We start from the raw sequence: 15,165 nt of genomic DNA, 5'->3' as shown, positions 1-15,165 counted from the left end.
ATTACAAGTAATATGTTACTTTCACTTAATTGCTAATTTTAAAAAAACTGATTTTCTTTAGCAGTCATTTTCATGTTAATATCAGCATCATTAAAAATTATGAATGGCCTGAAGCATTGAGAAGAGTGCAGTGGATTATGATTAGCACACCCTCATGTAAGGAAGCAGATGGTCTCTGTTATATTCCCATGGGAGGCTTCCATATGTGCCGCCCATTTACATCCAGGTGCACAGTGTGACTTCTACAACCGTTCAGGCACAGGTCAAGACTCGGGGCTACCGCTCCTTTCCTAGTCCCAGGATAAGCTTCATCTTTGCGAGGCAGCCTTCCCTGCCTGCCGCCTTCATCTCTGAACTCAGGGGCACATTGTTAGGAGCATTAGGTTTGGGGACTATTTTAGATTGCTGCATTGTAAGCTATAGAGAGCACGTAGCAGATTGGGTAGGCCCAACTTCAAGTGACTTCCCATACATCATTGATACTATCAGAAGCGTGGCCTTCATTGTAGGTTTCTAAATGTGTTTCCTAAGAAATGACATTGAGTTGCAGCCTGATCTAGAATAAGATACCGTCCTGGGTTCAGAAAGTAGAACCCCCTCCTCAGGTCCGGTTCTCAGCAAGTGACATCCAGAGGGTGGCCGGAATGCTTTGTCAGGTTCTGGGGATGATGCAGAGGTAGAGCTGCAGAAATGTATTTTAAGTTTCCATGCCTTGTTTATCACTAAAGAAAAGGGAAGAGCCTCATTTTGTGTTTTTTCAAAAACTTTTCCTTGTTCATAAAAATACTATTTGAGAAAAGATTCCTAAGAAAAATTAAGTAATTTATTTAACTTGATACTCTTTTTACCAAAGATTTCTGATAACTAACTAAAAGAAATGAACATTGCATTAATTTTTAGCATACAGTTTTTTTTTTGTTTATAACAGTCATTTTTGTGGGGGGTATGTTTTAGGGCATCATTCAGAAGATAGTGGACAGTCACAAAGTAAAGCACGTGGCCTGCTATGGATTTCGCCTCAGTCACCTGCGGTCAGAGGAGGTTCACTGGCTCCATTTGGATATGGGTGTCTCCAATGTGAGGGAGAAGTATGAACTTGCACACCCACCAGAGGAGTGGAAGTAAGATTACATACCTACTTTGGTGTGACTCACACTTGATTTGTTTTGCATATTAAATCACACACAAGAGGATGAATGTCTTTGCTTAATTTTCATACTGATTGTAATTACGACTCCTGTATTAAATAAAATTGGCTGGTAATGATTAACCAGTGATCTCTTCTAGACTTCTGTTCAGTCTGTCTTTGTGGCACCACCGACTTTGGACTGCCTGAGCTTCTGATGGGTTCTGTGGTGATGGCCTTTGGCTAGTCACACTTCTCTTGTCAGGACTACTTTGTTTCAGCCTCGGCTCGAAGAGCTCAGTTCCTCATTCTTTTCCTTTCTGTCCTGTTAGCATCCTTTTGTGCAGCAGGACTTCGTGAGCCCTGAGGAGACCACACCTAATTACCTCATCAGTGGGCAGCGTGGCTTGCCCCGTGGTGCCTGGTCACCTCCGGCTCGCCTGAAGAGAGTGGGTGTATATTTGACGTTCACGTACTACAGTTAAATTAGGTAGTGACTCATACTGACCTTAGTGAAACTGACATGATTGAAGGTGAATTAAAGGAATTCTCTACAATTGTCCTTTCTCTGGTTCTCTCCCAAAAAAATAATTTTTTCCACTGTTAAGCAAAGCAGCATGTGAACAGGAAACCGTATGTGTAAAACACTGGAGTGTGAGAGAAGGAGGGCCCCGTGCACAGGCGCCCTCGTTTTTGTAGACACAGCCACAGAGACAAAGGTGGTTGTGGATTGGGGACGGTGCTCAGTGTTGGTCACTTTCAGTCCAGCAACGTAAATTGATTAGAAGACACATTTGAAAAGAAAAACAAACATGCGAAGGTTAATAAATCTCTAGTCGAATACAATCTTGTCCTAGTTACAGTTTACCAGAGAAATATACTTGTATTTTCAGGTTTATCAAGCAGCTGGAACTGACCGAGCTGACAGGATATTCCATGATAATATAGTTGGGTTGGGTTACATCAAGGGCTAGCAGATTTGACCTCCAGCTATTTAGCCAATCAAATAAGTGTTTAAAAGCTACAAATACCTAAAAGTTAGTTAAGAATACCTGCAGCTATTTTTATTCAACATAATTCTACTACCTTCTTAATTTATATGGACGTGTCAGAGGCACACTTCATTATGCTGGTATCCCTAGTGCTCAGTAAAATGTTTGTTGAATGTAGACCTCTGAATATACACACTCTGTTTCTGTTCTTTTAAGCCAACTTATTTTGTTTAATTTCAAGTGAAGTTGAGTGGGCACTACTCTATTTCGTGGAGCCTGAACCCTCAAAAGCAAGGCAGGCATAGACTGGGCGAGGTAGAACTTTGCCGAATGCAGTGCTGAACCTGACGCTGACGGGGTGTGAAGATGACGCCATTGCTGTATCGTCACCACAGAGTGGCTGGAGCCAGGCGCCAGGCCAGCTGTGTGCTCTCTAGAATCTGTACAGTTGCAGCTTGTAAAATGTATATGTCACAGAGCTCCCCCCAATCTTATGAGGTAAAGACAGAGGAAACAGGCAACAGGCTTGACTTAAGTTCCAATTACAGAGAGAGCTCGGGACACAGCTTTGACTTGAATGTAGCTGACTTCATAGTGCAGGCTTTTAAAATGAACGTGCTCGTCTCAGGAGGGCTACTGTAGTCTTAGCTCCGAGAGGTAGCCTGCCTGGTGGGTAAGATCAGTGAAGGTGTGTGGACAATAGGCTGGAGGCACAGGTGGTCCCTGTGGGTGTTTCTGGGAGGGTCAGGCTTCATACTGCCTGTCTGTGCACGCCAAAGGAGGTGGAGCTTAAGGTGTCAGTAAGGAACAGGAGACTTTTTTTTTTTTTTTAAAGATTTTTTTTATTTATTTATTTGAGAGAGAGAATGAGATAGAGCGAGCATGAGAAGGGGGAGGGTCAGAGGGAGAAGCAGACTCCCTGCTGAGCGGGGAGCCCGATGCGGGACTCGATCCCGGGACTCCAGGATCATGACCTGAGCCGAAGGCAGTCGCTTAACTGACTGAGCCACCCAGGCGCCCAGGAACAGGAGACTATTCTAAAGGAACCAAGTAGGTTTGAAAAAGGACCAAACACAAGTTCTAGAAACCACTGGATGGATAAAACAGCAAATTCGATATAGCTGAAAAATTAGTAAACAGAACTGTGGATCTGAGAAAAATTTCCCAAAAGACAGCATACAGAGATCAACATGTGGAAGGTATGAAAGCACGTTATGTAACATGAAGAATGAGAAGGTCAACCCGTTTCTGGAAGGGGCTCTCAAAGAGAATAGAAAGAATGAGGAAAAGGAAATATTCCAAAGAGATAATGGCTGAGAATTTTCTAGAAATGGCGAATACCATTAAGTTGTCAGGTGTAGGACTAACATAAGATCCCAAACAGGGTTAATGAAATAAATCTACACTTTGGTGGATTGTAGTCAAATAGTGTACAAAAGAAAAAGAGATGATGCTAAAAGCAACCAGGGAAAAATTCACAATTCTCCACAGTTCTCTCCAAGTGGTGAGAAAAAGTACCTGGCAATCTGTATTTATTCGTCAGATTCAGTTACCATTCAAGAGCAGGGTGACAGAGGTACTTTCCTCGAGAGTTTACCACCAAAGGAACCTCCTACAAATATACTTCAGGAAAAAGGAAAGTGATTTCCAAAAGAGGGTTTCATATGCAAAATCGGGTAGATAAAAGTAAGCATTAGCTCTAAAAACAAATAACAAGAAGAACTGATTTTTTATATTAAAGAAGTAGAACCCAAATAGTGGATGCATGTCAGAAGAGAGGTGATCAGAATTAAAGCTCTGTCAGCCATGTTTTAAAATTATGTATAAAAAAATAAAATTGTATATTAGGACAGCCATGAAACATTAAGAAGTAGATTTTATAACCTAAACAGGTGGGTGGGTGAGTAGGGTTAGGGAAACACAGCAAGGAGAGAAGGAAGGGACTGGAAAGCAGGACAAAGAGGAGTCACAGACTAGACTTTGGAAGTAAACTCAAGCAGACTAACAGTAACTGGTCAGAGATTGTTAGTGTGTGATTAAAAAATAGAAGCCAGCTATCTGCTCTTTATGACGGGTGTCTAAAACAGTGATGTTGAAGACATTTTTATGTGACTTACAGGAAGAAACATTTTACCTTAAGACTCAGTACACATGCACATATATGTGTCTCAGAACTATTTACATATAGGTCTATATACGTACTTCACAAAACCATACCCAGCCTCACCAGTACACTGAAGTCAAAGGTTTTCATCCAGAGGCATTCTATTCTGTTTAACTTCATTTAGATAGATGGATGGTGGGCGGGTGGATGGACGGATGGATGGACAGATGGATGGATAGATAGGTACAGAGAGAAAGGGATGGATGGATAGATGGATAGAAAGATGGATGGATGGATAGAGATGATGGATGGATGGATGGAAGGAAGGAAGGAAAGATGGATAGATGGTAGGTGGATGGATGGATAGAAGGATGGATGGATGGATAGATGGATAGAAGGATGGATGGTAGGTGGATGGATGGATGGAAAGATGGATGGTGGGTGGATGGGTGGTTGGATAGATGGATAGAAGGATGGATGGATAGAGAGAGAGAGATGGGTGAATGGATAAATGGATAGGGATGGATGGATGGGTGGATAGATAGAAAGAAAGAAGAATTTTCCTACCTACTAACCAGTGGGACGAGGGGATTGGTATTACTTTATTAATATCCTATTTAAAAAGTTTCAAAACAGAAAAGCATTCTGAGGGATATGGAGGGCAACCACATAGTAATAAATCAGGCTCATTTCACAAGAATTTATGAAGAGTAGAAATAGATGGAACTATTAAACTCGTAAGTTCCTAAAGACATTTCTCAAAATATATAAAGCAGAAATAATAATAAATGAATAAAACTTACCTCTCCTAATAATTAAAAAGAAAACAAACAATAGTAAGTAAACAATTTTTAAATTATGTTTTTCACTATTCCTTTTAATGTGGAAATACGGAGTCCTGCACATGACAGTGTGTTAATTAGTTTGAAAACACATTCCTAGATAGTTCATGGTTCAAAGTAAAACTCACAGTTTGCTTGGGGTCTGGCTGCGCTGCCTTGTTCCGCACCTCCCATGGGCTCTTCCCGTCGTCCTCCAGTCCACCTTCCTGCAGGAGCTGACGCTGTCAGTCATTTCTTACCGGACGACGTTCTGCGCTTCGCCTCCTGCCTGCCCAATCCTATTTTATTGACCATTCACTGTCTTCCCCTGCTTAGCATTTAAATTTGGGGGCTGCTCCAGTGACCTTTTTTCCTCTTTCTTCTCTCTGTAGACCTGCCTTTGGCATTGAAATCACACTTTCATTGGATAGATACAGGAAACCAATAAACCAGTTACTGCCTAACCCAGACGAAAATCCTAAAAGCTGGTGGCTTGGGGGAGCAGTAATAGAAGGAGGGAGAAGCCGTTGTACAAGGATTTTTTAAGACAGAGCTCATAGGATTTTCTGAAGAGTCTTTAAAAATACACACATCCAATGAAATTTATAAATCATTTCTGCAGAAGCTTCCAGTAGCTCCTCATCATACCTTCAGCCAACTCCAGAGTCCTGATCATCTCTCAGCCCCATCTCCTCTCGCTCTCACTCCCCTTCCTGTGCCCCAGCGGCTCGTGCTCTGACATTTCTGTGCTCCCTTTTCGGAGCTGCTGGGTCAGGATCTTCTCTGCTGCCAGCTTTCTTGCCCGGTGAATGAGACTTTCATCTTGGAGAACTTTCCACCTGCTCCACCCTAGCCACATGGCTGTCTTACTGGTTCTTGAACAAGCCAAACATATTGCTCCTTGGGGTCTTTGTACCTGGTGGGACTTTGGTGAAGGTGCTCCTCTGCCGTTTCCAGCACGGCTTGGACCTCCCCTCGGGTAGGGCAAGTGCTCCGCTGTCCCCTTTTCTCTGTGGTCTCCTCCCACCGTTCTGTCTGTAGGGCCCACTGCCAACCCACCGGATGACTTTCCTCCCTCAGGGACTTGGTCTTACTCCCTGATCTGGTTCCTGGTTTCTCGTTAGTTGTGCCTGGTATGTAGTAGGCACCCAGTAAAAACTTTTTAAGTAAAAATTGAATTAGTGGTAGTGAAAGTATAGAATCATCCAAGAGGCAGCACAGTATGATGGAGTGGCAGCGTGTATGCGTTCCACCAGTGTGTGTCCACAGCAGGTGTTCACACTGACCCACGTTGCTTACTATGCGCGGGCGTTGTGCGAAGCACTTGGCTTACTTTATCAAAATTAATTCTTACTATGATAGTCTTAACAAGTGGGTGGATATTCACCTTTTGCCGTTTTACTTGTAAGAACCCTGTGGTTCCGAGAGGCTTACCAGCTTCCTGGAGAGCCTAGTGTCCATGGGTGGAGGGTGGAGAGTGGAGTCCATGTACTCAGCTGTTTCTTCTCTCCTCCGGTGTAACACACATACATACAAGAAACGCAACGATAGGTCATGTTTTCCCCTCGCTAGCAGGTATCTTCTCAGTTCAGGGGTGGCTCTGTGAGGGCAGCCACACGCCTGGCTTTAGTTCTGAGAAGTCAGATCTGACCCAAATGGAAGTGCCAGGACTCACCAGAGTAATTGGATGTGAATTTCCATTCTCGGGAGGTTTTTGAACATAGATCTTTTTTTGTGTGTGCTATCTGCTATAGGATCTGTTGATATTATCCAATAATCCTGAGATAGAAGCTTGCTGACCGGAGTCCTTAGCTCTTCAAACACCTCTGTAAGCTGGCTTGCAGCACACAGTGTGGTGGTAACTGTGGCGGGCAATGTGACCTTACAGAGGCCTCATGACTCGCCAGTGGGGAAACGAAGGGCTGGTTTGATAAATGGCTGTCCTTGCGCGAAGAATAACAACAAAGTTAGATCCTACCTCAAGTAATATACAGAAACCCACTTGAGATGGATCAGGTGAGAAAAAAGTTTAATGGAAAATAGAGTTGAATGTGTCTCTGGTCCTGGAGTAGGAAGATTTAATACCCCCAAAATGTTCACTATAAAAGGAAAGAACAGATTTGACTTTATTATGAACTTCTGTGTATAAAAAAAGGTATATTTTCTTAAAAGTGCAGAAGCAAGTTTCAGCTGAGAGGAGATATTCGCAACATATGTAATGAACAAAAGATGGTGTCAAGAGTTCTTCTGATTGATACGAAAGTTGCAGACAATTCACTAAATGGGCCAGAGACACGACGGTATTGTCATAAAAGAGAAAACAAGTCTGGCCAGTAATCATAGGCAGCCGCTGTTGGCTTCATTAGCCCATTGGGGAGATGGGAATCTGGACCACAAGATCCGTCTGCCACTCTCCACGTGGCAAAAAGTAGAGAGAGGTGGTGGCTCCAACAAGCTCTTGCCTGCCCTGCTGGCGCGAAGGTAAATGGGTAAGTCCATCTGGTGAGCAGCTGGAAAATCGAGGCGTTACACACTCTAGATCCTGCAGTTCCACTTCAGATTCTGTCCTTGAGAGACTCTGAGGTTTCCGTTTGGGGCTAGAGATGGCAAGATTGTCACGCAAGGGAAAATGAACGAACGGTAGGCATGTGCTGCAGTATGGATGAATCGTAGCCACGTGACCTCGTGACAAAATGAGTCTCCCAGGACAGTATTGTGGGGACACTCAGTACCACTGAACTGTACACTTTATAAAAAGGCTGTTTTTTTTTGTTACGTGAATTTTACCTCAATTAAAAAAAAAAGTAGGTCCCAGAAGATGACGTTTAGCATGATAAGCTTTTATAAAGTGAAGAAAAAAAAGAACCTAAAAGAATATTGTTGGGAACACATCAGTTGAGTAAGACAGTATGGCTCATATAAGTAAAGGACCAGAGGGAAACCATCCAGAGCCTTTCCGGGAGGAGAGCACTCGGACAGATTTGGAAGTGATGCCTTTAAAATGAGGATGGACTTTCAATTTGCTGGTCTGTTAATTAAGCATTTACTGGAGGCTTCTGCACCAGACATGAGCAGCAGGAAGATAGTTCAATTTCTGTCCATTTCCGGTGGGTCTGCGGCTGCAGACGGACTCTGGCCAGGCTGGTTGGAGAGCGGTTCTGGAGGGTGATACGGAACAATCAATCTGCGAATTTCTTTTTATTCTCAATATGTATCAAAAGTTGCAAGAATAGTACACAGAAGTCCTGAGCTCCCTTCACCGAGCTTCCCTAAAATGTTGAAACTTTCATAAACATAGTATAGTAATTGAAACCAGGAACTTTACATTGGTACAGTACTATTAACTGATTCACAGATGTTACTCAAATATCTGCAGTTGTCCCACTTAACATCCCTTTCCTGGTCCAGGATACCACGCGACTGTTTACTGTCTCCTTAAGTCTTCCCTAATCTGGGACAGTTCCTCAGTCTATGTCCTTCATGACCTTGACACTTCTGAAGAATACTGGCTGGTTATTTGTAACGTGTCCTTCAATTTGGGTTGGTCTGGGTTTTTTTCATGGTTATATTGAGGTTACGTGTTGTTGGCAAGAATACTACAGCCAGGCTGTTGAACCTGTCACAGCGCATCTTATCAGGAAGTCTATAATGATGAGGTGACTCTTTTGTACAGGTGTTTTTAACTTGGATCATTTGGTTTAAGGTGGTGGCCAGGTTTCTCCGCTGTAGAGTTAACTGTTTTCTCCTTTGTAATTAAGAAATACCTGCTGGGGGGATATATATTGAGACTATGCAGATATCCTGTTTCTCATTGTTTTCTCACCCATTAGTCTCATTACCATTGATGATTCTTTCTTACAGCTGTTACTGCTAATAATTTTTGCCTAATGATGAATTTCTGTTTCCATCCTTCTTTTGAGGATTTTTAAATGGAAGTCTGTTGTGAGAAAGAGCTGTCCATACCACATTATTTGCAAGGCCCATCAAGAAACGACATCTGTGTTGTTTCTGGAAGGTGTACTTTGTTTAGCTACATGCAGACTGGCTAGCTGACCCTTCTGTGTATCAAGGTTAACAGAGTCTCTGTCCAAACACTTCCTACTCCTCCCCGCCATTAGTTGGTTAGCTCATGGGTATCTTGGTGCTCATTGTGGGTGGTAAGACTGAGGAGGTTAGTGTCAGTGGCCTTAATAGGAAGTTATTACTCAGAAGAAGCAAAAGGATTATTTGTTTGGGGCATGTTATATTTAGCTGCTATTCGGAAATCCATGGAATGGCATATAGCAGAGTAGTGGGAATGTGTTTCAGGATGCCGTCAGGCTCTTGGAATAGTAACATAGTAACAGAAGGTGAGGAGAGCGCTAAGTTTCACGGGCAGAGATGAGAGGGGCATGGGAGTGTCAGCACTCGTGGGCCGTGGGCTGTGGGGGTTGGGTGCCGTGGTTTAAGGACTGAGCCGGCGTGATGGAATGCGGTTAGACCAGGCAACCTTGGGCAGTTCAGCGGGGCTGTGGGGGGCGGATAGGCTAGACTGCGGATTGAAGCGGGGGCCAGAATCCTCCTCACGGTCTGAGGAGCTTGCCTACCTGCACAGGAGTCAGATCAGTTCTGTCCCCTGGTTTCGAGCCGCAGGGCCCTCTCTCGGTTTCGTTTTGCTCCGCAGCATCAGTGCATGTAATCGCTGCGGGGGGGAGGGGGGGGGCGTCTGCCTCGTGACACCTGTGGGACCTTGAGCCACTTACCCAGTAATGCCCTGAAACATTTTCCCCATCAGTGAAAACAGGGTCATCACTTCTCAGCCGGGGCCTCCTGCTGCTTCCCCTGGTCCCTATTGTCCTACACACTATCGCCTGCCTGCTCTGAGGAATGTACCTCCTGCGACGACCCTGCTGTGCTCACAGTGCTCCGAGCCCCGTCATCATGACAGGCAGGGGCCTCCGTGATCTGCCACCTCCCGATCCTACCTCGCCCTGCAGCCTTCCCGTGGGCTCGAGCTGCCTTTGCCTTCCCGTGCATTCTCTAGCCTCAGGGCCGTCACCCATTCTCTTCCATCAGATCGGAACTCTTGTCCCTGCACATGACTGAATGACTCCTTTCCTCCCCTCAGATCTTCATTCGGCTATCACTGAATCAGAGTGTCCTCTGCCGGCTACCCTGTGCAGAATATATTTCATCCCCTGTGACTCCCCTTACCTTGCTAATTTGTCTTTGTCGCATTTACTGCCACCTCCTAGATATTTGTGTATTTGCTGTCTGACTTTCACCACAAATTGTATATAAACTTTTCGAGGGCCGGCACTTTGCCTGTTTTATTCCCTGGTGTCTTCCCACCCCCTGGGGTTGTACCTTGGCTGGTCTGGGTGCTGGAATCAGTATTTGTGGAGTAACTGCTCATGTCATAAGCAAGCCGTGAAGCCCACGATCACTGTGTGCCAGAGAGTGTGCTCGGTGTTCTGCGCTCACTGGCTCATTTATTTCTCCCGACAACCTTGTGAAGACACCAAGGCGCAGAGCGGTGATGGCAGACCATGGATGGGCCACGGAGCCACAGGCCCAGACCAGGCGGCCCCCGTCCAGCGCCCACGTTCTTCCTGCTTCTGTCAGGGCCGTTGCTGACTACAAGGAGGCTGAGGGTCACGTCCTTATCACCATCACTGTCAGGCCCAGAGTAGCCATGACGTGTCCGTTGAGGCATCGTCAGCATCGTCAGGCTGCTGGCTGGTCACAGCAGGGCCCAGTGTTTGATCCGGGGTCTGTTTCCTTATCGTTAAATGCGATAACATTCCTAGCAAAAGCCTCCTGTGTCCTGTTTGATCCCGAACGTGCAGCCTCGGGACCGATCGCTGCTTCTTGCAGAGCACTGTCTTCCTAATCTGCTCAATGTGACTCACTCCACGTCTGTTGTCTGACGGTTATGTGGCTTAGGAGAAACAGTGCATGTAAAGTGCCTGGTAAGTCCTCGGTTCAAAATAAATGAACTCTAGTGTGCTTCCACAGATGACCGCCCCACATAGAATACCTGCAGGAAATTGTTGACCTCGTTCTGAGGAGAAGCAGAAGGGAACCTAATCATTTGGCGGTTGTGTGTTTTAATGATGATGGACACTTAAAAATCTTAGCAGAACTTGTGTATGTGTACCTTGCATTTTTTTCCACCCTTAAGTGAACCAAAAGAATTGTATTTACTACTTTGTTTGCATGTTTTCCTTATGAGACTATTGCATTTTTTTTAAACATCAGTAAATAAAATTTTAGAAAAAATAGATCTTCCTATAACCTTTGGGTAGGCAAATACTTTATAAACAAAACACTGCAAGAATTTCCTAAAAAGGAAAAGAATAAATAGGGCTGCATAAAAATTATGAACCTTCTTCCTCAAAAGATAACATTAAAATAAAAAGATTTTTAAAATAATTTTTACAAGAAACCATCCAGAAAGTGAAAGACAAGCCTTGGAGTGGTAGAGGATAGGAGTCTCACAATGACCTCACACCCTGAACATGTAAGGCAGGCAGGCCTACAGGTCAGCTGGGGGTTAGGGAGGGGGGGACCCACAACCCTTCAGAAAAAAACAGATGTTTCACAAGAGGAGATTTCCAAAATGGCCAGTCATCAGATAAGGCTGCTCCCAGCCCACTCTACACTTACCGAGGTAAATATCAGTGAGTGCAATGAAAGAGAAATGCTGGGCAGAGGTGGGGGTGGAGAGGATCCAGAACACCCCATGCTGGTATGGCTTCTTCAGCTCCCTGACGGGTGGCATCTGCAAACGCAGGTGTGTGTGTGTTACACTCCCAGTCCAAGCCCATGTGCCCAACAGAAGTGCGTACACACGTTCACCAAAGGACATGCATGAGAGAGAGAGATACGGGGAGAGCATTCTGATGAAATTTGTTTCGACCACTCTTGAAGCGTGGCTTCCTGAACAATTAAATTATTTTATTCTTAGAGGAAGAAATAAAGAGTGTTTACAGCAGTATCCTCATAATAGCCAAAGCAGGAGTAACTCAAATGACCCTTAGCAGTGATGTGGTATTTCATGCAATACAGCACTTTCCAGCTATGAGCGACTGTCAGCTGCTAGACAGGGTCAGTCTCACAAGAATGCCAGTGAATGAACAAAGGCCAGACACGAAAGAGTACGTTCTGTGTGATTCCATGCGCATCAGGTCAGCTGTTGGGGGAAGTGTGGGGAGGTGCCGCCCCTGCCCTGTGGTGGACAGTGACTGCTAGGACCGGGTGCCTTCTGGGCTTCTCCCCTGCTCTGTCTCCTTGCAGGATCATTGAGCTCTAGACATTGAGGTGCAGTCTTTGTGCTGAAAAGTTTGAAAATTAATGCTTAAAAATTGATTGTATTTTAGCTTATTTTTAAAATAATATTTCAGAGTAATTGGTTATGCCATACTCACAGTAATACTGTTAATTGTAGATTATGAATTGAGAAAATTACTTATTTCTAATTGTTCTATTTTGTGAATTATTTTTTAGATATGAATTGAGAATTCGTTATTTGCCAAAAGGATTTCTAAACCAGTTTACTGAAGACAAGCCAACTCTGAATTTCTTCTATCAACAGGTATAGGAGAGTGCTTTAATATACTTTTCTCTTTGTGTCTTTGGATCCTACTTGGTTTTATTTTAGAATTAGATAAAACCTAACATTTGGGAGAATGTATATTTGTCACAGCATGGCAGTGAGAGACTTTTACCCAGTGAGTTTTGAATTTTTGACACTGAATTTTTGTATGCTTGCGCAAATCCTAAAAGATACTTCTTTAATGTGGAGACAGTAAATCCTACGTGACACAAGCATTGGTTTGTCTTTAATTCAAGTATAATTACCATGCTTGAATATCAACAAATTGGTCAGGTGTAGAATTTATTGTCAGAGACAACTATATTCATATAATCTCAAGAGCAGTTTGCACAATAAAGGCAGAATTGACTTTTTTGCACTGAGTTACTTGCTTTTTACCCCTTCAAATATTAGTTAAGCAATAAGCACATGTGGCGTAAATGAACCAACACAAATTGGCCAAGTATACGTTGCTTGTTAGTTTTCATGAAGAGTGCCAAAGAACAAGTCCGAGGAATAGCTGACATTCACACACATGTTCTGCAGTCAAATGCACTTGGTCATTCTTTGTTTTAATAAAAATATTTATTAAATGTCTGCTGTGGGTCAAGAATGCAGAGGAAATAAACAAGATAGTCTGCCCCCTAAATTCCTCACCTGGGTGAGGATCTCCTGTGAGTAGGTACTTTGTGCTCAGTCCTCTGTTGTTGAGAAGCACAGAGGATGTGGCCGTGCACAGGAGGGTCTGCTAACTCCGTGGAGGTGTGGAACCCAGGTGGCTCTCCTGGAAAGTGTCATGTGAGGAGTCCCCAGCTTTGTAGATGAAGAAGAGATGTACTTTAGGAAACATGGTGCATTTAAACCTGAGCTAAAAAGTTCTGAGAAGAAACAGGAGAGGAGATAGAGCCCACATCATGAAAAGGGAAGGTTGTAGGTTTTCTCCTGCAGAGTAAGGAGAGCTATTTAAGGAATGTAGTTAGTGAAATGTCTTGATGAGAATTTTTGTCGTTGTGAAATAAGACCACACTGATGTGATGGCAGCATCTGTCATGGACTAGATGGGTCTTAAGAAGGCTGCAAGCAAGTTAGGAGGCTCTCCAGCCATGTAGGCAAGAAACGGGGGAGATAAAGGTCTAACTAAAGCACATTTAGTGGGTGGATTTGATAGGGCTGTGAGACTTATCCAAATGGACATGAAAATAAAGAGGTGGATTGCATCAGTCCAGGTGCGTAGTGTTGGGAAAGAGAAGAGGTAGGCTAACTTCAGGAGGAAGGCGGTAAGAAGGTAGGTCGTTTTATTTCCCGATGTGACAAAACTGGATATTCCTGCCTACAAGATCCAAGCTGTGAGAGCAGGAAGCCAAGGATGCTGTTTCCAGATATTGGGTCTGTTTTCTTGTGCCATCGGAAATGTGAAGTGTGAGGTATGGGGCCAGACAGGAACTTGGGAGGTTTACCTCGATTCAGAGTGCATGGGAGAGGGAGTTTACGTTTGGCAAAATGGAAAGAGAAAAGTCATGTTTAGATCCCAGTTGAGATTGCTGGGGGCCCACTCATACTGCAGAGATGATTTCCAGTTTACAAACTGCTCCTCGTATGTGTTTTCCCAGCTCCTCCGTAGCCGTCTGATGAGCCTTGTGTTTGAGTGAAGGAGGTGACAAGAGAGTTTAGTTAACTTATACGTTTGCCTTGGGTTTCTCTCTCTTATAAATAATCTTTATCACTTTTGGCATAATTTCTTTGAAAAAAATCCACCCCCCAAAGAATTCTATGACTATTTAGTGACACAGATTTCTGGAATTCACAATACAGGGTTCATTAGCTCGCAGTCCCTCCCTTTCATAACTCGTAGGCTGACCTCGCAGTCAGCCGCGTTCTTGTTCCTTCCACGCTGCTGCCAGCTGTCCTAGTTTTTCCTTTGACGAGACCTTGCTTCTGTCTCTGACTAAAAGTATGTGCTGGTGTGGCCCCAGTTTTCTCTTACTCATAGGACATCTCTCACTGCAGCCTGTGTCATTCTGTTGAACAGTCTTTATGGGACCTGAGAGGGAGCGCACATACTGTCGTGTGCTCACTGCGTGTAACAGCTTTGTGCGTCTCCCTGGGCCTAAAGGTCTCATCTACTAAAATAGGTATATTACCTATCCCGATAAATGAGGTGGAATTGTCCCCCGTACACGTACCCCGTCATTATTTGACGTCCAGGCAGCGCCAGGCTCCTGAGGATTCGGCATTTACCATCTGCAGATCAAGACACAAGTGTGAGCGGCACCTTCTAGGATAGGACATATCCCTCTCCTTCCTGTGTGCCTCCACCCCACCCTCTGCTTTCTCCTGTTCCTGCACTTTCTCTTCCTCAGCCTGACCCTTTTTAATCTTTTATAGTTGTGAAGTCATATGGCACATTTTTAGGAAGTCCTGAAAATATTCTAAAACATCACTTAAAGTATCTTTATCCTAATAATTGCTTTCATTTTGTGTATGATTTTATAGTATTCTACCAAGTACCTGTATTTTAAAAGAAATACAGGTGCAGTCATGATACC

At 44.0% G+C, this 15,165-nt stretch overlaps 1 protein-coding gene across 16 annotated transcripts in view; it reads left to right on the top strand.

Moving 5' to 3' along the window:
* PTK2 (protein tyrosine kinase 2) overlaps positions 1–15,165 on the top strand; it is a 259,862-nt gene that overhangs the window by 98,311 nt on the left and 146,386 nt on the right. For 15 of the 16 annotated variants that reach the window (XM_032415592.1, XM_032415591.1, XM_032415581.1 and 12 more), the window contains 2 exons: positions 955–1,121; positions 12,532–12,619. In XM_032415592.1, the coding sequence (XP_032271483.1) occupies positions 955–1,121; positions 12,532–12,619 (255 nt within the window). The remainder of the gene's footprint in view (positions 1–954; positions 1,122–12,531; positions 12,620–15,165) is intronic. The other variant, XM_032415593.1, reaches the window with a different exon arrangement.

This window comes from Phoca vitulina, unplaced genomic scaffold, assembly GCF_004348235.1.
Source record: "Phoca vitulina isolate PV1807 unplaced genomic scaffold, GSC_HSeal_1.0 scaffold18, whole genome shotgun sequence".
Taxonomy (NCBI): Eukaryota; Metazoa; Chordata; class Mammalia; order Carnivora; family Phocidae; genus Phoca; species Phoca vitulina.
This window is presented reverse-complemented; position numbering and strand designations above follow the sequence as displayed.